This window comes from Denticeps clupeoides, chromosome 3 (genome assembly GCF_900700375.1).
Source record: "Denticeps clupeoides chromosome 3, fDenClu1.1, whole genome shotgun sequence".
Taxonomy (NCBI): Eukaryota; Metazoa; Chordata; class Actinopteri; order Clupeiformes; family Denticipitidae; genus Denticeps; species Denticeps clupeoides.
In genome coordinates this window covers 14,492,061-14,515,014 of record NC_041709.1, presented here as the reverse complement: position 1 = coordinate 14,515,014, position 22,954 = coordinate 14,492,061, and the positions used below count along the sequence as shown (strand labels likewise).

The following is a 22,954-nucleotide window of genomic DNA, read 5'->3' as shown; positions in this document are numbered from 1 at the left end:
TAAGTACACATGTTTGTTTGTCAGTGGCCAACCAATGTGGCCAACAAATAACACCCTTATTACCATTGAGCCATGAGGTGGAGTACTCTGTTCGTAAGAGGCTCTGTGACTGTGAATATCTGAATATGATTGGTTCACTGCCCAAAAAGTTATATGCAGTCCCAGAGTACAGTTCTCCGTCTGAAAAAGAACAAAAATGCAGTCTGAGATTTAAGCAGCAATAGGCAACTAAACAAGAACAATAAACAGTTGGCAAGAACTTCCCCACACACAGTGCTCCCCGGGTGCCGGTCATGGCTGCCCACTGCTCACCAAGGGTGATGGTTAAAAGCAGAGGACATGTTTCATTGAGTCACCGTGTGCTGTGCTGCAGTGTTTCACAATGACAGTCACTTCACTTCTCACTTTCAATTATTTTTGTCAAAAAGTCCAACTTTTCAAGTCCAGAGCATGTCAGGTTTAAAATAATCAGTTGGATCAAGCAGATCACCAGTTAGGTATGACAGGTAACTAACAAGAACTCTTGAAGTGAAGTGATTGTCATTGTGATACACAGCACAGTACACAGTGCACACAACAAAATGTGTCCTCTGCTTTTAACCATCACCCTTAGTGAGCAGCCATAAAAGGCGCCCAGGGAGCATTGTGTGGGGACGGTGCTTTACTCCGTGGCCCAGTAGATGTTATTCTCTAAATATATGAATATTTTCAACCAAAGAAACTTCCTGTGCATATGGGTCCTGCGTGAGTGTTAAAAAAGGGGTAAACAAACAATAAAATTATGTATAAAAGGAAAGATGAACTTTGGCCTCTCAAAGACCTGTTGTGTTGACATCAACTCACCAACCATGACAGCAGTGAAGCTCTGTGCAGGATCATATGAACACTTCCCCCTCCCGTCCTCATGTGTCCCCAGCAGGCTGAAGGTTTTCAGAGACTGAGTTGAACAAGAACATATACGTTATAAAAGCACTAGTGTAGGGCAGCATGTAACACATGGGTGACAGACATACCAGGCGGTCGCACAGAGGCTGGAAAGCATGCGTTCCACACACGTACAGCATGTCGTTGCTGAGGACTTGCAAAACCCGAATATAGTTCAAACATTCGGTCTGAAACACAGAACGGAGAACAGAAACCTGTCTGACATGTGTGAAGTACCCCCATGATACCAAGCATAGAGAACACAAAAATATTTTTTGTTACTTTGCTCAACCTTCCCTTCATACCTCTTTTGACTTTCCTTTTGCGATGCACTTGAGCATGTGTTGTTCTGGAACCTTCCAGTCAACCTGAAGAGCAGACAAATTCTTATATTAAACTAGAGTATTAAAAAAAAAAACATTTTCAAATTCTCTAGTTATTGAGATTGTATATAGTATGATTTTTTTCCTTTAACCTTGTTGATTCGGACAGACACATTCTGCATGCTGAGCTTAAAGATTGCCTCCCGAGCTCCAACATACAGAGTCTCATTGTCCTCCATTAGCAGCAGAGTGGAGTAGTTGAAGGTGCCAGGTTCAGAAAATTCCATCAAACTTACATCTGTGGACATGGAAAGAATAAAGAATTTAAAAAATGGATGTATTTGTAAGTCCTTGAGACGCTCATAAACCAATTTTGTACTATTTTGTACAACTTTGTACTATTCAATTATTGAGAAGTCTTTTTTTCCCCTAATTACAATAACCTCTCACATTTCACAGCAACTTCCAAATGTTCACCATAACAGAAACTGCCCTGGCAGGAAATACAAATCACAGGCCACAAGAATATATGTTTGCAAAATACAGTTCTCTCTACCTCTCTCTCTCTCTCTCTATAGACATATATATATATATATATATATATATAGAGAGAGAGAGAGAGAGAGAGAGAGAGAGAGAGAGAGAGAGAGAGAGAGAGAGAGAGAGAGAGAGAGAGGGAGAGGGAGAGAGAGAGAGAGAGAGAGAGAGAGAGGTCTATGTGTGTGGGTGTGTGACAGATGTGCGAAGATCCGGCTGGAAGCTCATGTTATGGTGGCTGTCTGGCAGCCTTCATGTCACCCTGTCGAAGCTGATCAGATTACAAGTGCCAATGGCCATACACACACCTACAAACCCCCAATGTCCCATACTAAAAGGCAGTATGCTCTCTGGAAGACTATTCGGTTTCACAGATCTCAAACGACGCAGTCATCCTTTGGCATAGACTAACCGTATAAACATAGCCAAGAACTTCCTGTGCTTAAGACCACAAAGCATACTTTAGTGCATTATCATGTATCGTGATATGTGTTGTATAATGAAGCCACTGCAAATGCCTGTATTGCTAACAATATACTACCTCCAACCTTGCAATTTAATAAATATTTACAAAAATGTTTAATAAATATCAGGTGTGTCCAATTTATAGTTCAATTGAGCATTTTAATTGGTAACATTTAAAAGACAAAATGTTTCTGGTGTGTGAAATACTTAGTTCTGTAACGTAATGCATATAATTTCATAAATAGCGGTTAATACATGGAACTACTGAACCATATAATATGCATGAATCACTTAACGCCATTTAAACCAATCAACAAAAGTTAAGAACTGTTCAGATGGAAAAACAGGACACTGTACCTTCGTATTTCCATGAGGTCCTAGGTACGCTTGAGGGTCCATGAGTAGAGACCTCCAAGAGCAATCCCAGAAACACACCCAGGACACTCAGTGCCATGTTGGATTCTGGGATCTTTGGCATGGTGAGGTTACCTCTGCAAAGGATAAGAAGAAACAAGTCAGTCAGTTGCCTCGCGACACCAGATCTGTATGAGGCTAGGTACAGCACCACAGGAGAGGAAGGGGATGCGTATGCACGGCATCACTTCACAGAAAGGACCTAAAAGCACCACTTCCTCTTCCTTTGAGCTGCTCGGTAGTTCCTTTCTTGCTTGCTAGAAAAATGTACTCATAGCTTCCATGCAAATAAGACTAATGAGAAGTGTTATGGTTATATTTCTACATCGTAGATGCATCTTTGCAAACATGAAAAAAGATGTTCAACCAGAAAAGAACCTTACTATGTGTTTGATTTCAGTGGTTAACAAACTTTTCACAACAGATAAAAAAAACAAAACAAAACAATCGGAAATACTTGGTACGCCAACCACTGCCTTTGTGACTACATTAAAACCAGGCATTAAAATTAACTATTCCACACAGGACACAATTTCATTCCAAATACAAAAATTATTTTCTATTGACAGTCATCCACTGATGTCAAACACACCGCAAATTATTCTAAACTATTAATAAATGGAATACTACACTACATGTGAAAATGAACAATAATCTCAATCTCCAGGCCAGTACCACTACTGGGAGCATGTGTACCACAGTTTGAGAACGAAGGGAATATCTTATACTCCGGTACTGTTTAAACTGTCCGACTTCTGTCCCATCAACAGTAGCGTAAAATACATTAACACAGATATGAAGATTTGAGCACAGCTTCAGTTTAATGATACATGCAGCAAAGAGCTACTGTTTTAATGGAAGATGAGGGAAACAGGACAAAGTACTGATGTACTGATGTGCCTTCAGGAGATAACAGACCAACTTTTGAGGAATAGACTGAAAAAAAGTCAGCATTGAGCAGCAAGTGCAAAAAAAACACAAATGTGCTGATCTGTTTCTTTTTAAAACCATTGCCTAAATATGACAGGCAAAAACCAAACCAGTTTGTCTGGGGTTACTCTGGTGTACCTATTCTATTGATCTGGCTTTTCTGCCTCCTTCTATTAACAGAAATTAATTTAGTGTCACCCATTATGGAGACACTCAGCAGGGTTATTTATGGGGCAACTCACTGTGTCACTGGTGACTAAAGACAATGTGAAACAGTCAGTCATGTGTCACACCTGTGTGAATATGTTCCATTACTGCTGAGAACAAAAAAGCCACCCTCACGTCTCAAACCGAGCCCATAAATGATTGTTATTAGACACAAAGGAGTGAAAAGAATCTGCAGGCATTTATTCCAATATGATATGAGAACCCATCTAAAGAGCCAATAATTATCATAAACCATATCCTCTAGGTTAATTCCAAACTAAATATCTAATGGTAGCTTTATTATACATTTCAATTTCACAAAAAACATCTCACATTACAGCTCAAGAGCATGGTTTATACCTTGCTGTTCAAAAGGTTAACCTGATAACTTACTTATCTAATCATGTGCCCATCTCATTACATGTTACACCCCAGTGTTGCTCTCATGGCCCCTGGGTTCTGCGATTCCTGATCAGCTCCACAGCCATGCTTAGTAATAAAAGAAGGATCGGCTTTATTTATTTATTACCCCATCAGTGGGTAAAACTGTTTTTAATATTTAGTAGTCAGTGAAAAAGGAGGAAAAATACGGGCACGTCAGTCAGTGTTACCCAAGTTCACACTCAAATTACCTCAACACTTTTAAATGGTATAAATGATGTGCTATAATAAACCTTCAATGGGTCCAATTCACTACAGCATGTTTGATTATAATGAAACAAAATGCAGTGAGTGGATTAGCAGGGCACAAAGAAAAAGACAGGAAATATGGGTTCCTGACCCTGTGTACCGAAATGGAAATACAAAGCCATGTACCACCTATCCAAAGGCAGCAGGAAGAATTAGGCTACGTCTGTGCCATTATTTACACACACACACACACACACACACACACACAGAACATAAAGTCACATAAACGATTTGTAGTAAATCCAAGTTGAAAGAACTCGTATCACAGAGTGGATCTGTGGCGTATTACTATCTTATTGCTTGCTGTTATCTAGAACAAGAGAAAGGCTACAGGCATAGGTGAACAAAACAAGGCACAGAGCTGCCCAAAGAATTCAATATCTGCCAACCGAGTGAGAGTTGCTGCAGCATTATAGGAAATGGTTTTATTGATTTTATTCAGCCAAAGGCAGAGAGAGGCACCAAAGGTCAGCATGTGGTGTGGAAATGAGTTTTTCGGTCGCATCCACTTTAGCGTCCCCTTTGAGAAACATCGAGCCTCAAAAGAAACTTGATAACTGCACTTATAAACAAAAGCCTTATGGCACGATGGCTTGCTCAGCTTACAAGCAAGAGGGGGAGAGAGAATTATTTAATTCCTCTTTTTCAACCAAATGTTTTTGTGGGAAGGTTTGTGCACCTCTTTCTAACATGCAACACATGAAAACAGACTAAACTGCACACATGCATTTTTAAATCACACAAAAAGAAAACAGTGCAAATCGGTCAGATTAACAGTGGGTGGGTCTTTTATTGTGTGCTTTTCCATTGCTGTGAAAAGTGAATAGATTGGAAAAATTGGAATTTACAACCCGAGCTAGAGGTCTAATGCACAAGTTATTTAATGACTTTCATATAAATCTTTTTAGTTCTCTTTAGCTCTCCAGCACGATGTGAAGAGTGAATGCAATCTTGCCATTGAAAATAATACCCGATACTTCAGAGGCTGGTGTGTCAGGTTCCCTTGCCCTACATAAATTATCTGAAAAGACCTCAAACAGGAAGATTATTTTGCCCTCAATTACACAAACTAGCATATGCAATCAGTTAATCTCAATTTCCTTTTGCTGCAGGCTGTGTTACAAAGGGAAAAAAATCAATAGCAGCGTGGTAACAGTGTTGAAAAATCATTGATCAAATGGTAGAGTGCCAGTTCACTTACACTCGCTCATGAGCACACGCGCACACACACACACACACACACACACACACATACAGTGCACCACCAACAACTGGGTCATCCTCCACCAGTTGGAGAAACCATACACTACTAATTTACTTCCAAAAAGTAGACTACAGCCAAATCCAAACAAGTTTGTGGCACAAGACAAGAAAAGGAGGTCAATGGCATAAAGAGCTTTTTGTTTCCATGGGGACAAGGATAATCGCTATTCTCTCTGTGCACTTTACACAGTAAATAAACAATGGAGGCCCGACACGCCACTGAGGGGCATCCACTTCCTCCTCTCACTCAGCGTTTTCCCAGAACTGCCATTTCACATGCCAGACTAGATCAGTCAAAGGCAAAGCCAAACATTCCTGTGCTCCAAGGCTTTCATTGGAAGATCAGGAGATGGCACCAATCCATGGAGAGAACCATAAAAAAAATAAATTAGGTGATTACCACAGATCATTATAGAAAAAGCATCCTGGATATCAGATTGGGTGAAATAATAACTAAATATTGCCAAATGATTACATTGAACATTTTTTAATGGCAGCTACACACGATGATGCCACCCAGATAGCCGGACACCTGCTTGGTGACCATGCATAGCAGTGCTGAAACACCAGCAGGTCATATAGACAGGCAGATCAGTCCCTCAGCCCAGGACATTCAACACCAGTCAAGGAGCCCACCACCCACTGGCACACACAGCTTTTATGCAGCAGTTGGACATCAATATGGAAGCAGCATCTCTTCTCCCCTGGGGGCGGACATCCTCTGGGATCTCTAACCCTGTACTTTGGCAGCTTCCGAAATTTCATCAATGAATGCAGTATCTTGTCTAAAAAAAAACGTGTGATATTTGTGCATGTGTGTGCTCATCGTGGATGTTTTCGCAACAACATTTTCTTGCCTTTTCAAGAATGAATATAGTGAATTACCTCGGTAGAGGAAGTAACTTTGTTAAACGCGTGTTGTTTTTTTTAACACGTTTGTGCAACGTGCTGCAATTCACTCACCAGATTGGCACTGACAGTCTGAGAGTTTGTTCTCTCTGGGCTGTGATTAGTCATGACAAATTCCACAGTTTGCAAGCACAAAATAAAGAAAGAAAGAAAGAAATAGAGAGGAAAAGATATTTTGGATGGATGTGGTCTGTGTAAAAGAAGCAGTGCAGTGACATGGTATACGTTTCAAGCTCCAACGAAACATGATACTTTGGCCATGTTTGATGTTCTATATAAAAAAAAATGGGCGTGTAACGGGGTTTTTGGTTCTTTTAATGACATAATGTGTTTAAATTTAAATTCACACAGAGAGAATTATATCCAATAAACAAACAAACAAACGAATAGTAAAGGCCACAAAATCTTCTGTCCATTTTATTACGAGAAACCTTTAGTTAGCGAACCAATCAATTATCTGTAAGTACTGAAAATGGAACAATAAGAAAATCCCTGACTACACAGTATACACTAATATATAAGTGTAAGTGTGTGTGTGTGTGTGTGTGTGTGTGTGTGTGTGTGTCCAAACTGTGACTGTTGACTGCAGCTAGAAAAAGCTAGTGAGGAACAGACACATGCGCTCGCCATCCAACAGAAGCAAAAATGTATACCTTCCTGTATAATTACAACTTTCATAGAGATGCTGAGCTTGCAGCTCACCATAAAGTGACCACACTAAAGAGAAATGAAGGGTCAGGTCTCGTAAAAGTGTATATTTAGCATGCAATAGAGGGCCTTTCAAAACAACACACCCTCAGTGGATCACATGTGCGCAGATTAAACCAAAAAAAAAAGGGCCATAATCAAATGAGGGTCGACTCAGAGCGGGACTGTGCCATGCTGCACCAACACTGTAAAATAAAATGACCACACGGGCCTACTGAAGGGGAAAAGCTGGAATGAGAGGCCAGGGCACACCTAAATTAGCGTCCACTTGTGCAGGAACTGCATGGCATTCTGGGCATTCAGAGGCCACCTGAAACAAAGCATGTGCACTTGTTACAAGAGGAACCATGAAGGCCAGAGTCTGAATGAATGAACGAATGAAAGAAATGCAACCCTCAATCATTTCCCCTACTTTCCACACTGGTCTCTACGCTCAAGAAACTTAGTATTCTTAAATATTGCTAAATTCAAAGTCCCACCAGAATTTGAAAACACAGATCATGGTTAATTGCACTTTCAACATTGGAGATTATTCACAATGAAAATTAGCAGGTTTAACAGAAGCTGAAAGACAGATAAATCAATTATGTTTGATTTGATGTTAGTGCAACAAAATGTTTTTTTTTAGGGGAAAAAATTATTTAAATGAAATAAATAAATTAGTGGTGGGCCGTTATCGCCGTTAACGTGCTGCGTTAACGTGCTGCTTTAACGTGAGACTCTTATCGGGCGAAAAAAAAAATATCGCCGTTCATCTATTCACAAAGTTGGGTTGGGAGCTGGGTCTATACTACGCAAGCTATTGTGCCGGAGTTAAATGGTTACACTAGATTTATAAGTATATTTCTTCTTACTTGTGTCTTTTAGTTTCTTATTTCCTAAAGACTTTTATTTTGTTTTTGAGACCCGGTTCAGGTCTCTTGGACACATGGCGTGAGCTGTGAGAGGTGCGTGGGGTTTGTGTGCAAAAAGGTATTTCTTTCATTTTAATTTATGTACATATTAGGAATATTTTGCATGTGTGTTATTTTGTGAATATTTTTTTTATGTTCTTTTAATACTGTATATTGTAGAGAGAGGTGCAGAAAGACGCAATGTTCTGATGCGACCTTGCTTTTTGTACAGAATACACTTTACACAGAAAATCTCTTGGGTGACAGCTCATCATTTGTGGTTGAAGAAATGAAATCAAAAAGTTACACAACGCAGAAGAAGAACCGCTACACTATGATGACTTTCACCTTGATATTTCGGCGCGGATGTATACCTAGCCGAATTGCACTGTAGGGGGCGAGAACGAGTCTTCGAACTGTGAAATTACCACATCAAACGTGACGTGGTAACATGGATGCAGCTATTTAACTGAATAAACAGTTGGTAAACACAAGTATATCTTATTGAACATAATTTATTTTCATCACCAATTATCATAGTAGAACCGCTTTCTCAAGCAGTTTGTGATGCATTTCGGAAACAGGAGATACCCGTTCTCAAAGACTTACTTTTAGTCATTATTTGGGTAGCACACATATTCTGAATACCTTCGTCAGAATTCAAATGAGCCATTTTAATCTAGATTAATCTAGATAAATTTATCTTACTCTAGATTAATTCCAAGATTACAGTTAGATTCATCTAGATTAAGAAAATTTATCTATGCCCACCTTAAAATAAATCCTAATAAAGCCCTTTCAGTGATCCAATCACCAACCTTCGAGAACGTTTTTCTTTAAAAACTCCACACGCAGCGTTATCTGAAATGTTGCCATCCACATGGAGATGCAGAGAACGGCCTGAACACTGTGTTGCCCCCCTCCACACCTGTAAGTGGCTCTGTAACTCAAACTGCTCTCCATGTTTCGCATCTAGTTCTTCTCGATGGTGTGTTAAACAAGTTGTTGCTGTGCAGCCTTGTCCTTTCATTCAAAATGTGTACCGTAGAGAGGATTTCTTGTAGTTGCTTTATAAGGTTCTTCAGCTGCTGCGGCACAACCACGAACACGTCATCCGCCACAGCTGAATGTATGACACATTTGGGGTTATAGGTCAGGTTGGAAGTTGAGATAATAAATCAGCATGGTCATTAAAAAAAAGTTTGCCGTCCACATGGACATGAGGAAAAGACTCTTTTTAGAAAATTAACCATTCCCTGGATCCCTGAAATGCTGTCTCTGTGTGGATGCAAGGCCAGATTGGATAGAAATGTTCCCGTTTTAGAGAAAAATGTTGGAATAAACCTATATATAGTCGTTGCCAAAAGTTTTGAGAACAACACAAATACTGTTTTTCCAAAAAGTTTCCTGCCTCTGTTGTGGAGAAGGCTTCAGGGTGCCCAAAAAAGTACATCAAGCACCACGACCATCTCCTAAAGATGATTCAGCTGTGGGATCGGGGTGCCACCAGTGCAGAGCTTGCTCAGGAATGGCAGCAGACAGGAGTGAGTGCATCTGCACGCATAGTGAGGTGAAGACTTTTGGAGTCAAGTGCTGCCCTTTCACTCCAAGAAAAACATCAAGGACAGACTGATATTCTAAGAATTAAACAGTACAGGGATTGGAATGCTGAGGACTGGGGTAAAGTCACTTTCTCTGATTAAGCCCCTTTCCGACTGTTTGGGGGCATCTGGAAAAATGATTGTATGGAGAAGAATAGGTGAGCGCTACAACCAATCCTGTCTCGTGCCAACAGTAAAAAGACCGTTCATGTGTGGGGCTGCTTCTCGTCCAAGGGAGTGGGCTCACTCACAACTTTGCCTAAGAACACAGCCATGTATAAAGAAAGGTACCAACACATCCTCAGTCAGCAGCCTCTCCCAACCATCCAAGAACAGTTTGGTGAAGAACAATGCCTTTTCCAGCATGATGGCACACCGTGCCATAAGGCCAAAGGGTGAATAGTGGAGGTCTTGAGAAAAAAGGAAAGAAAAAAAAAGCCAACACTGCTCATATTGACTCTGTATAAACTTGATGTAATAGTCAATAAAAGCCATTGAAAGTTAAAAATGCTTGTAATTATACTTCAGTACACCACAGAAACAACTGACAAAAAAGTAAACCGTTTTGCGAAAACCAGTATTTGTGTCATTCTCAAAAATTTTGGCTACATCTGTAGGTACATAATACTTTTCAAACACATATGCGGCCACGTATTCTAACTTGTTTGTCCTGGCCATAAGATGCAAAGACTCAGCTGTTCTTTAGGAACTCTTTATATTATATTAGCAAATGGGTAATATAAAACAAGTGAAAAGCGGACAACCAAGTAGTAAATAAAAGGCAATTAATAGCCTGTGTTCTGTTGCAGAACGTGATTTTTCACAGTAATGCTCCAGATGGAGACACATGGGTCCAGTCCAATACACCTCTACTTGTAAAGTCGTTAATCCCGAGGGGACGCCTGAACGCTAAACCACAGCTAAATTATGGCCTAGAGCGCTGGCAGATTTCCTTTAAAAAGCCCTCTCTGTTAACCACAAAGAAAATAGGGGGAAATGTGAGAAAAGAAAAAAAAACTGATGCAAGGATAACTTTTTTAGCTCTGTGGAGTAAATATATTTTAGGAGACAAAACTAAACACAGCCAAAGTAAACGCAGCTGAGTAACCTTAAGGCCAAGACACCAAAATTCATAGAATACACTCCACCCAAACAGACCCTCTTCCTGTTAATGGGGTCTTGTTCCTTGAGTTGAATTTGATCCCGCAGTCTGAGTTCGCAGGATGCGTACTACTCGTCTATTTTCGGAGCTGTGAGAGATCAGTGGTCCTTCCTTCTGACATCCGGGCGCAGGTGCCAGGGCGACTGCAACAGGCATGCAAGAACCCTCAGTGGAGGATCCAGTTTAACCTTGGCGGGACGGATCACTTACCAGCCTGTCGCAGTCTCCCACTTCCAGCTCCATATTTTATGACATGTGTGCCACCACTCCCGACCCCCTTACCAACAGGGGCTTTTTGTAACACAAATCAAAATGACACCCTTAATATAAAGTTTAATGAGCTGTCCTGTTAATGGTCTTTGACAGAGGTCCCCTTCACCTCAACATAGTCAATGAGGACACGGCAGGCACCTTACAAATGACTCGAGTTGTAGTAAGTCTACCAGTCTATGCAGCATCCTTTAAAAGGGTTCACTGGGCCCATAACAGCAGTGATTTGTTAACTTTTGAGCAAGTCAAAAGAAACTGTGGCAGTTGAGAGGCATTTTAAGGTCCAATCAATCACCCAATCACCTCTGCTCAGCATTCTCCTCATAAGGCTTTAATGCGGCTACTCAACCGCATGGCAGAGACCCATATTCTCACGCGGCAGTGGGCACTCCGAAGAGAGGGCTTCCATTGTGGGCGTGCGCCATCTTTCGCATGGCAGCAATTTCATGGTGTGATTTAGATCGGCAGAAACAAAGAGCTCTTTGGGTTCCTTGCAGGGCTCGCTGGCAGGCCAGATACTTCTAGCCAGGCCTCTTGCAAAATACAAATTCCCACATCCATTCAACCCGGACATGAGGGAGACCAATCACATTGAAGAATTCTGCCTGCTCTCCTCGCCAATCAGGCTACTCTCACTCTTGGTGTGAAGAGAGATTTCAAGCCATTTGGTGGCATACAGTAGCATTTATAAATGGCCACAAAAGGGGACTGTGGCCTTTTGAGACTGCTGGTACAATGAATGATCTGTATGCGTAACTATTTCAGACCATATTTTCCTTCCGTACTCACGTAAACTGAGGCCTACATAGAAATCAATATCAAAAATGAACATGCAAGAGGTGAAACAGGGGTTTAATAAATTTCATTAAAATCATGCAAGAATTGTAATATATAAATAACAGGTATGTGAAGACATGTCGCACAAAACATTAGCCTAATATGCAGTTCATTAAGCAACCATTTTCTCAAATAGCACTTTCCTTCTGGTCATCACACTTTATAAGACATTTTGTTAATTTTCAGAACCAGTCGCAAAACTCTGGGTGTTTTGGGATATTTTTAATACCAGGATCTGCAAGTAGTAGTTTTATTGCCAGATATGGCAAGTGATGCAGTGTCCTTCAACAACAGCGCCAATTTAAATGGGCAGCAGGTGTAGTGCCCATTGTACACATTGTGACAATACAGCAGCTTACAGGTTCTCTATTGTCTTCCCCTCACCATCATCCCTCCCCCAGTCACGCTACGAGTCCCTTGCTTCGCTGCTTTGTCTTCCATTGTCATGTGCAACACACACTACTGTAGGATGCAGGCCCAATGCAGCACAAGACAAAATGGAACAAAGCTCTCAGCTCTCAGGTAAAGCAGGTTTTGTGACAATCTCACATTCCGCATCCACAAAATATTCAAGGGTTTAGCATTCAAACACCCTTAAGTGATATCCAACACCTTTCCAAGTCACTGATCATGCCATATTTTTGCTAATTAAAAAATTATTCCTCCGAGGAAAATCCAACTTTTCCCAAAGCAGAAGAACTTCAAATCTCCTGCTGTTTGTTTGGAAGCTTCTGAAAATCGTTATACTCTTATTAAATAAATGTACACACACAACACAAATGGCAAGACTGTTTCCTCATTTCATCCCGATTCTCAGGCTGTATTGCTTGGGCCCATTCCCTCACAGTCTTCTTTCAACATCCAAAAACGATGTCTCCTCTAGTCATTCTATTCTACAGAAGACCTTTTTTGAACAGGAAAAATGATCCCAGTTAGTTAACAGACATATTTTGCATTCTCAAAAAACTGAATTTTGTCAGCAGTCTCCAGATGTACGGTTCCTCTTTGTCAATTTAGATGTGTTTGTATGTGCTTCGATTCTGTTGCACTGTTTTGAAGTGTTTAATGTATAAATATTATTAGTTGGCTAACGTGTGTGTGTGTGTGTGTGTGTGTCTTGTATAAGTTTGTATAATTTTGGTAAATAGTGCTGTTTTCTGCAACAAATTTTATTAGGCACTTTCATGAAGACAGAATCTTGACCACTTTCTGCAAGAAGCCAGTGAACAATTGCAATATGCAACAAAGAAAAAGCTTCAGAAAAACAGATGAGCAGTCAGCTAGAGTTTGGCTGTTAAACAAAAAAAAAGAAAAGGAGAGAGAGGCAGGGGTGCAGAAGAGTGGGGGTGAGGGTCGCCCCTCATAACACAATGAGCAAGTGCACAAGTGGCAAAAAAGAACTGCATCTTAATCAACTCAAGGGATATCAGGTCAAAGGAAAAATAAAAACAGCAAAGAGAAACCACGAGGGATATAGGTAATAAAAATCAATAACCAGGCGTAATGCAGGGGCATCAGCACAAAAAAATAATGTAAAAATTCCCAGGGAGAGTCCAGGCGGAAGAGTGATTGACAGATGCACCACAATCAACAAGCTGTTTGCATGCAGGACGTTTGTTGGGGGAGGGTTGAGGGGGATTCAGCCAACAGGAGCATGCAGGATTCGTGCGACAGCGTGCAAAAAGCCTGCAGGCGTCCCAACAAAAGCACGCGAGGGGGGAGGGTTTCTGACCTGTGGTTCCACGGCGATCTACTAGGTGATGGGGAACTTTTCTTCTGGGCAAATTACAAAATCCTCAAGCTAGGGGAGAGACAGAGATACAAAATGACAAGTTATCAGCCCGTGATCTTGCTGTGATATGCACATCAGTGTGTGTGTGTGTGTGTGTGTGTGAGTGAGAGAGAGAGAAAGAGTGACATTTACCAGCTGCCAACAGATTAGACAAATGTGCAGAAAAATGATAATAAAACAATGACACCCGTTGCTTTCTATTAGCTCGAACACTGATATCAGTTCAGAATCAGAAAATAAAGATTGCAAAACACTTGTAAAAATGAAGAGAAGAGTGGGGAAAAAAAAAGTAGAAGGTAAGTCCTCCAGTGCAGGCCTTCCACAACATTGATATAAAAACAAGAGGTTAATGACATTTTTCACCCACGCAGGGCATCTGCCCATCTATGGAACTGTGTCCACACATCTCAGCTGAGTCTTTTGTGAGTGTGACGAGAGGATCTGCTATCCAAACATTTCCAGCAGCGAGGAACAGCTAACACTGCTGCAGAAGGGTCAATACTCACAACACCGCAGACTCATACGTTTCTGTATGAGTGACTGGACATTAAGGACAAGCATCCAGCAGTTTCCTCGAGCGCATGGTACACCAACACGAGCACTCTAAATGAGATGCCATGTTACCCTTTACTTACCTCATCCAAAAAAACAAGCGTTATTAATGAGGTGTGGAGGGATCATCACAGGCCGCAGAAGCCCTATGACAGATGGCCAGCCCTCCTTTCAGACCCCTTTCCCTTTCTTTTCAGATTGCTTCCCCAAGCAAAATGAAATTACTTCAAAAGAATGAATGCACTTCCCTATTAAAAAGAACCAAGGCAGGCGTGGCCGTCGCTCATCGTTGTGCCATATTGATAACAGCCTTGAGCAGTTCTGACCTATCCAGCAACAATCTGGACATGTATGGATGCAACAAATGGAAAACCCACATGCTATACATTCGGAGCTGTGATTCAAGGACTGTTACTTTGCCCCAGGTGATGAGATACTGATTACATGCATTATTTGGTAGGGACAATTACATTTAGGTCAGGCGCGACCGCGGCCCTTCCAGATCACACTCGTTTGCATTGTTGTTGTCATGCAGACATACGCAAAATCAAGAATCCAAGCAGACAAAAGTTTTGAATGCATATGAATTTACTCATTCTACAATGTTATCTCACTTTAGAAATAAAGAGTGGACAACAGATCTTGGAAAAAAAAATTGTGCCATCAGGCCATGCTGCAGGCCATTTAATGTGATTGTCTAGACAGCAATGAACGAGGCCTATATTGGAAGCCATTGTCTTAGCACCACTGTTTTAAGGGCCGATTTTATCTAAAACAGTAGTTTATTTTTAAACTATCCACCAAAAGTGAACGGCCTTCGCTAACTAAATATTAGCGCTAAATGAAACAATATTTTTCACAAAGTAATAATATTTCTGAATACTACATTTCTAATTAATAGTAAAGAAATAAGGTGTACTAAAAAGGAACATCCAGAGCATCTACCTGGAAAGCACAATGACAGCATCTGGTTTTGGCTCATCTTTTAAAGACCCGAAGCGTTGGACTTGGCGAGAGCAGATGATCTGTGTGCTACTTGGAGCAAAGTCCAACTGGGATCCCGGCAAGTCCATGACCACTCCCTTTGCGTCACCCTGTGGCAGGTGTCTGGTCCTCCTATTCTCCCCCCTCTCCTATGCCAATATACACAAAGACACTCGGGGGAACCCTTCCAAAGTTTGAGGAAGATGACAGGAAGCCTTAACTGATGAGTTTCAGGTCAGAGGGCGCTGACTCCTGAACACCCGACGGAAGCATTTTGACTCCACTTCACCGGACGCTCACAAAGCGCAACACCAGCATCGGACACATCTCAATTCAGCACAGCCTGACAAGCAACGAAGTGGGGACCCTCCCCTCTGACGGGGACATGGAAGAGCAGCGGAAGTCTGGATGTCATGGGTACCCCAGTGAAGAATGGATGATGGCTTTAATTGTCAGCTGAATGGAAGTGTCTGGACCGTGACCATGAATACCAGTAAATAAAACCCTGGAGTTTAACGTACCACTCCAGGACACTAACAAGACTTTAAAGTAGGGTAATATATCATCATCACAATTGGACAAATCATATTATCCACCTTATTAACAAATTACACTATGGCATAAAATGGCATGTACAACATGAGAAGTCGTGTTTCTTTCCAGTTCCACCACCTGAAAATACAGCTTCTTTAAAGTCTGAGCAATCATCAGAGTGCCAATCATTCATTTTTATACTACAATCTATATCTAATGTAGTACTGATTTTATATGATCAGTGTGCAGCCCCATGCTTTCCACTGCTTAGGATCATGTTATCGGTAAAAAAATAATTATGTATAAGGCAGGTTGAAAGCACACTGAGGTTTGGAATTAAAACGTTGAGAAAAGGACTGGGAACCCCTGCTTTAGTCTACTCGTGAGGTACTGGAGAGAGAACACGCGACAAAATGTTCAGGAAGTCATGCCAGAGCAAACACTGAGCACGATGTCCTGCCAGAACATCTGCTCCAATCAGAGATTAAAGAGTATTTAGGCACTGCGTCGCTGCTCTGACAAGAATCAACCCCTGTTCCAATCAGATCTGTCTTCCCCTGACAGCCATGCCATCTACCCTGAGCCACAAAGCTGTTGAACCTTGAACTGCATCTATATCTGGTGCTGAGCCATGAATAAGCAAAAAGGGGGCAGTGGGAAATGCCAGTCATCCCACCGAGTTCATGGCCTTTCTGATGACGATTTCCAGCGCCTCTGCGCAGCCTCGCTCGTCCGATCGGTCACGCTCTCCACCGGCACACAGCCTCTGACTCCCGGACAGGGCTGTCCGCCAAGTATCGAGTAGAGGAGGAGGAGAGAAAGAGATAAGCATACAGTAAAATCTATTTTTGCTGTTCGCTTCTGTTCTTTACTCTTCCACCTACATACATTTGGACCTGAAAAATTGGATCCACGAAAATATGCTGTTGGCAGCAGTTGGCAGTTAATATAGTGTCATGTATCTTCTTTTAATAAATAAAAAAGATGAATAATCTGAATAGTCCCTACAAACCTTCACTGAAGGGACTGATTTCCCACCAGATGTAAACAAAACATAACTGCTCTCTGTTATTTTAGTAGGGCCCTATGATTCCACTTAATTCCATTTACATTTTTCCAAAATGCATTTTTTTCCAATTTTTTTTCCTAATTCCCCATTTTAATTCTTTTGAATTCCATGTTTTCCATTGTTAACGTATTTATTCAACAAAAAATTGTGTGATTATGGAGTGGATGGGGAAATAGAATAAATGCAAAATGATAAATCATATTTTATCACTGTTCAACAAAGTTGTTGGACATTCTTGGAACTGTGTGCAGTTTGCGTGGAACTGCTCGGGCAAGTGGTATGAATTCGACACAGACATTTCCATTATAGGCCCAATCCCTAATACCTAGCAGCTTTGATATGCGCGCAACAGTGCTGACCCTGCACATAATCATGTAAGCTTTTCTGTTCCACTTTTCCCAGCAGTACAACCCTACTACGAGGTTAGGGGGAAACGGGTAGAATTCCAGCATTTTAAGCAAAAAGAGTAGAACAAGATTCTTTACAACAGAATCTGAGCCTATTGAGAGGCATGGCTGTGAAAGGGATTATAGGAACATGCTCCACGACAGAAAGAATCCCTGTCTACAAGAATTTAAGACCAAGTCCAGCTTTAGGAACATCTCAGTAGAAGCCACTGCTCATAATAGGCTGCTGCACTTAAAATCCCAGAAAGTGCAGTCTGCATTATTTTCAATCACTTCAGGCCAAAAATCAACAGGAAAAAATATATGCATAATTGAACTTAACTAGCTTAAGCATTTCAACATTTCGTTGCCCTGTACTTGTACATGTGTAATGACAATAAAGTTGAATCTAATCTTATCTAAATCTTAATGCTCTAATGTATGTATTTCTGTTTGAATGCTGTCTTCATACATACATTAGAGCATCAATAATATTATTAGGGATTGGATCAGAAGTGTCACACAATTCTAAAAAAATATCAATATGTTGTCCACAAGAACAATGATATCACAATAGATCCCTGCAAGACAGATCACTATGATTACCAGTTCAACTTAAACTTCTGTAAATCAATGATGATATATTGCCGTATGGATAGTTAATATATAACTAGTTATTTCATGGTGCTGTGTGGGTAACTTAAGAAAAATCTCCAATCAATGCTGTGACTTGAAATTCAGCTGAAAACACTATGTGTAAACATTTGCTCAAGAGCTTGCGAGATAGGACCAGTCTGGGAAGAGATGCAGGACAAGGGGGGGCGTTCCTGGGCTGCATGAATCTTAAGTAGTCCCATGTTGTGGAGGGCTTTGTTCGGACCCAATGACAGGGCCCGTCTCCCCGTTCTTCCTTTCCTTCCTTTTGGCAGAACATTTATCATTCTTCCAGACGAACAATCACACTACAACACTGACAAGCACAGGCAGAACAATGGACTACTAAATCGGGGGCCTCCATCAGCCCCTACGGTGGTTGCTAGGAAACCTTTGATCATCTGGACAACTTGTCAACAAGCTCATCACTTACTCACAAACTCTGAGCACTAGAATGTTTTACCAGTTTAATATATAAGTAATAAGGGGAAAAAAGATTTGGAAACAGACCAGCCCTAAAGAAACCAGATATTAGCTATTATGCTAAAGAGATCATGGATACTTTTTCAAACCATGGCTCAGGGTTGCACTTGAAGACTGGGGGAAAATTTACAACTACAAATAAAATATGTAAAAACGACCATCTAGTCGTCTAGTCTAGTCAACATTATATATGAGGGATTATTTAAGGCTGTATCCTACAGCCAAATCTGACAAACAATTAAAAAGAAGTCAGTAGCCAGAACAGAGCCCTTAATTTCAGTGAGAGATCAACAGAGAAAGCAGGTGCAGCACTGTGAGCATTGGCCAGGTCCCAGTGCTGGACGGAGCTGAAAGGACTGGTCACAGTCAGCCACTGAGGTCTGGTGTCATTCCGACACCAACTGACCCTCCGCATTACTCCACAGCCTGGAAAGCTTGACTTCTCAAAATGCGGCCAAGACGTTGACGTTTTTCCAAGAAGCGGCATGAACCTCCAACTTCCCTGTGACGTGGGAATCTATGTAAGTTGAATATTATTAGCCTATTCCATCTAGACATTTGGCAAAGCTGTCTGCCATAGCTAGAGCAAAAACCAACACTTTCCCTCAAAACGTAATACTTCAGTAATGCCCATTCATAGACTGACCCTTTTATGTCAGCAGCGGTTATTTCACTACAGGTTCAAGAAGGAGAGGACCCCACATGCACGGGTCCTCATCCTTCCCGATGCGAGAGACTGATCCCAGAAAATTGGCTTTGCATTCCGGGTGCTCTGGTTTCTTCCACCAGTCCAAGGCCGCCCAGTAACGGCCCCCTGTGTAAGGAACCCCACATCTACTGTAGAATTAGACACAGATAAGAGGGTTACAGAGGACTTTTCACTGCATAGTTGGCCTTATTTAAGACAATTTATTGTATAATTCAAGTCCAAAAAGGGATTTTCACTGAAGAAAACCAAAAATACCAAACATTCTGAGCTACCATTTAAAATCCCTTTGGTAAAAACCCAGCTTGACTTACAAAGGGAAGGACAGAACAACTTTAAAGTGCCCACTTAAAAAGGCACAAAGCCTCTCCCCTCAGGGCTGAAAACAGCTCTACTGACTCTGTACTTTCCTCATTTCTCGTCCTCATCAGCTGTGCGTGGTGCAAAGAGCGTGCAACTTGCGAGGTTTTTTCCCCCTCCTGTGGCCTAATTTTCCTCGTCATTGTCCACTCAGAGGGCTGAAGCTCACAAGACTGGGCACAAGACCGGTGGCATAGGTTCAGTCCAGCCAAATAAACGAACGAAACGAAGGGCGGGGCAGCAGTTACAGCATACATACCAGAACAAATGAGATGCAAATCAGCCCTCATGCAAATGCCATGCGTCTCATGGGACAAAGACAGAAGGGCCTTTTATAAGGGAATGTTTTTTTGGGAGGGAATTCGGACGTCTGCAACTTTTGCCTGCCTCGCCTGCCGACGTAATTGCAGGACTGCTTAAATGATGACAGTCTTACTTGATGCAAGAAAAACATGCCAGGGGCAGAATGGACCTTTGTGCCTGTGTGTCCGCACACTGGATGCAAAAACAACAACAAGTGCTTACTTGTACGTCATGGCGTCGACTGGCGAATACTGATGCATGAAACCCCTCTTCTTCTCCGCACCGTCCGGGACAGAAATGTGTCACCAAGTATAAGTCACCTACCTGTAAAAAGGAGGAGACAATAACGATTATTTTCAACATAGAAAATGCAAGGGTAAGAAATAACTTAAAATTCTTCAATATCCTTCTGCTGTTCATTGTAATAGCTGCACTATTCAACACAGAACCTTTCAAGCAAACCCTGTAGGAACTGCTGAGTTTGTTTAGGGCCAGTCACGTTTACCCAAACCCACTTAGTTTTAAGTATTGAACTTAAAATGTGGCATGATTTTGTCTTTGGTTCAGTCTACAAGCACATTTCATTTCTGCTGAATCCATCAATTTCGACTGCAGGGTCCACGCCCGGCGAGTCCCACCCGGCAAACCAGACATGCAAGAACAGCTATATTACTCATTAAAAAGGCAGATGATGAATATTAATGCATCTCCACTTCAGGACTGTTCCCCTGGGCGTATTCCTGCTTGTCATGGGCATCAGACTCACGGGAAAAGGGTATATTAACAAGGTCAAAAATACAACACCCGGTGTTTGCCTACAAAAGACACTTGACCACGCTGGGATCGCTTTCAGCCATGCTTGACCCGCTCACAATTAGCCCGGCAAGGACAGAACATCGCCAGCTTCCTTCACCAGGAAAGACGGTTGCCATGGTTACCACGGCTAAGGGGAATAAATTGGAACTGAGGAGAATCCATCTACAACTGGCATTTTCAAGAGATTTTTAGACATTCTCTTAAACAAAGAACTCTATACTATAAAACTATAATCAGTGCACAATATATTAAAGTGGCCACTTATGGGAAATAGTTTTGCCTCTACAAATAATGCAAACTATGGCTAGCATGTGTTGTGTAGGACCATCGTCCATCTGTTTTGAACACGTTCCCAGTTTAAAAGCACGCTTCACTGATGGTCTTATCCGCAGATCCCACGTTATGCTACTTTAACGCATCAGCAGAACCAAACGTAAGCCAACAGCTTATCTTTGCAAGCCGGATTTAAATAGCAGCACATCATATTAATGTAGTAGGTTATACGACTTGTCAACAAGGAGGACCGCTCAGCAAATGAGATGCAGCTCTGAAGAGACAAAGAAAGCGAGGCAGAAGGGGGGCTGGGAAAAAAAAAAAAAATTAAGACGAAGGCTATAAGGCACAAAAGCAAGTGGCCAACGTCACACAGGTACTCCAGCAGCAGGAGCTCCCGGGGCCCATAAAGAGGTCAATTTGCCGGTGACGCTGTAAACCCCGCAGGCTCTCCTACCCCGCGAACGTTGGCGACGGAGCGGTTGCCTGGTGGCAGGAGTGCTGCCGCCTGCTCTTCCTCTCCGCGGGGGGATCCTCCCAGCAGGGCTGCTGCTCGGTAGAGCTTTGGGAAGTGTGCCTCCCTACTGTCCGACTGTCAAAGCGGCCAGCCCAGCAAGCCTTCTTTGTGCAGTCACAGAGAGAGCGGTCCGTGTGAGAAAACTTCATTTGACTGGGCCAAAGGTAAAACCACTAAAACAGGGGAATCGTAAATAAATGGAAGCAGTTACTTCATTTCCGAGCGCTCTGGAACCCACAGCTAAGCAATCAGCTTCTGTGGAACGTTCGTGAAAATCCTATAAATTCCATGGCTATCAACCACAAAACCTATCAAATGCTGGATTAAATTTCCATGTTGCATCCGGCCAGGACATTCTGATAAGTTCACAACCCCACGTACCCTAAACCTTAAGAAACAAATGCAAAGCACGCGCAGACAAAGATCACAGGGGGTAGACGATGCACCCAGGCAACACATGACCTTCCAACACTCTACGTCAGCAGAAAATATCCCTTCCCCATCCATCGCCGTTCCTCTCAACCCGCACACAAGCTCAGAAGATGCCGAATGAAAACAATATATATTTAGTAACAGTTTCGGCGGCGTAGCTATCTGCCACGGTATGCCAAAAGGCAGGAGCAGGACGGCCGGGAGGCGGAAACCCCCCTTTGAAGTTGCAGATCGCACTTGAAAAGGCATGCTAACGGTCTTTGATCTCCTCGAGGCAACTTTGGCTGCTCTCGCACACAGACCCCCCCCCATCCTCGACGAGCACGCGCAGCAGCGCTTTAATAGCCTGCAATTACACTGATACAGGCAGGTAAGATCAAACAGAGCGTCAGAGAACAAGCAAACGAAGCAACTGCAGGAATGGGGGGGAGGTGTTGTCTAAGGGAACTCTGGAACGTTCGTAACGTGCTGAAATACGGAGAGGATTTCGCAGGCCCTGCCTTTCACACTTGACATGCATGCATGATCCTCATAGACCAAATGAAAATGTACATGAATCAAGTAGGCAATCCACTCACCGGACCGATGTGCAGAAAGACCGTAAGAACCAGTCCCCTCAAAAAAAACAGGCACTCATAAATAAGAGCGGTGTTTCTGATCGTATCCAAAACAGATTCATGCCATTCTCTCAGTTGCTGTTTGCAAGCACTGCTGACACCCCGTGCTTAACCCTCCTCTGCACCTTCTCCTCCTCTCCTTCAGGCAGGAGTTACAGGGGAAGACCCAGCCTCTCTGAAAAGCTCCTACAACCGTGCCATGATTGCCGAGGACACTGGTAATCATGGCCAAAAAAAAAAAAAAAAAAAAAGGATAAAAGCGACAGCAGCTTCCACTCCCCCCACTTCATTCAGCTCTTCACACTTCACTCTCTCTCTCACACACTCTCTCTCTCTCTCTCTC

At 42.1% G+C, this 22,954-nt stretch overlaps 1 protein-coding gene across 8 annotated transcripts in view; it reads right to left on the bottom strand.

Annotated features, from left to right (window-relative positions):
• Positions 1-22,954, bottom strand: part of sema4d (sema domain, immunoglobulin domain (Ig), transmembrane domain (TM) and short cytoplasmic domain, (semaphorin) 4D) — a 35,704-nt gene that overhangs the window by 7,829 nt on the left and 4,921 nt on the right. For 4 of the 8 annotated variants that reach the window (XR_003749278.1, XM_028974680.1, XM_028974684.1 and 1 more), the window contains exons 2-8: positions 20,179-20,280; positions 2,607-2,740; positions 1,400-1,545; positions 1,230-1,292; positions 1,014-1,112; positions 844-937; positions 64-180 (exon numbers count right to left, since the gene is read on the bottom strand). Coding sequence is in view for 7 of the 8 variants with exons in the window: in XM_028974680.1 (XP_028830513.1) it covers positions 64-180; positions 844-937; positions 1,014-1,112; positions 1,230-1,292; positions 1,400-1,545; positions 2,607-2,740; positions 20,179-20,216 (691 nt within the window). In the remaining variant the exon portion in view is untranslated. Of the gene's footprint in view, positions 1-63; positions 181-843; positions 938-1,013; positions 1,113-1,229; positions 1,293-1,399; positions 1,546-2,606; positions 2,741-7,622; positions 7,681-13,865; positions 13,935-20,178; positions 20,281-22,572; positions 22,784-22,954 lie in introns of those variants that run through there. The other 4 variants (XM_028974682.1, XM_028974683.1, XM_028974681.1 and 1 more) reach the window with 4 other exon arrangements.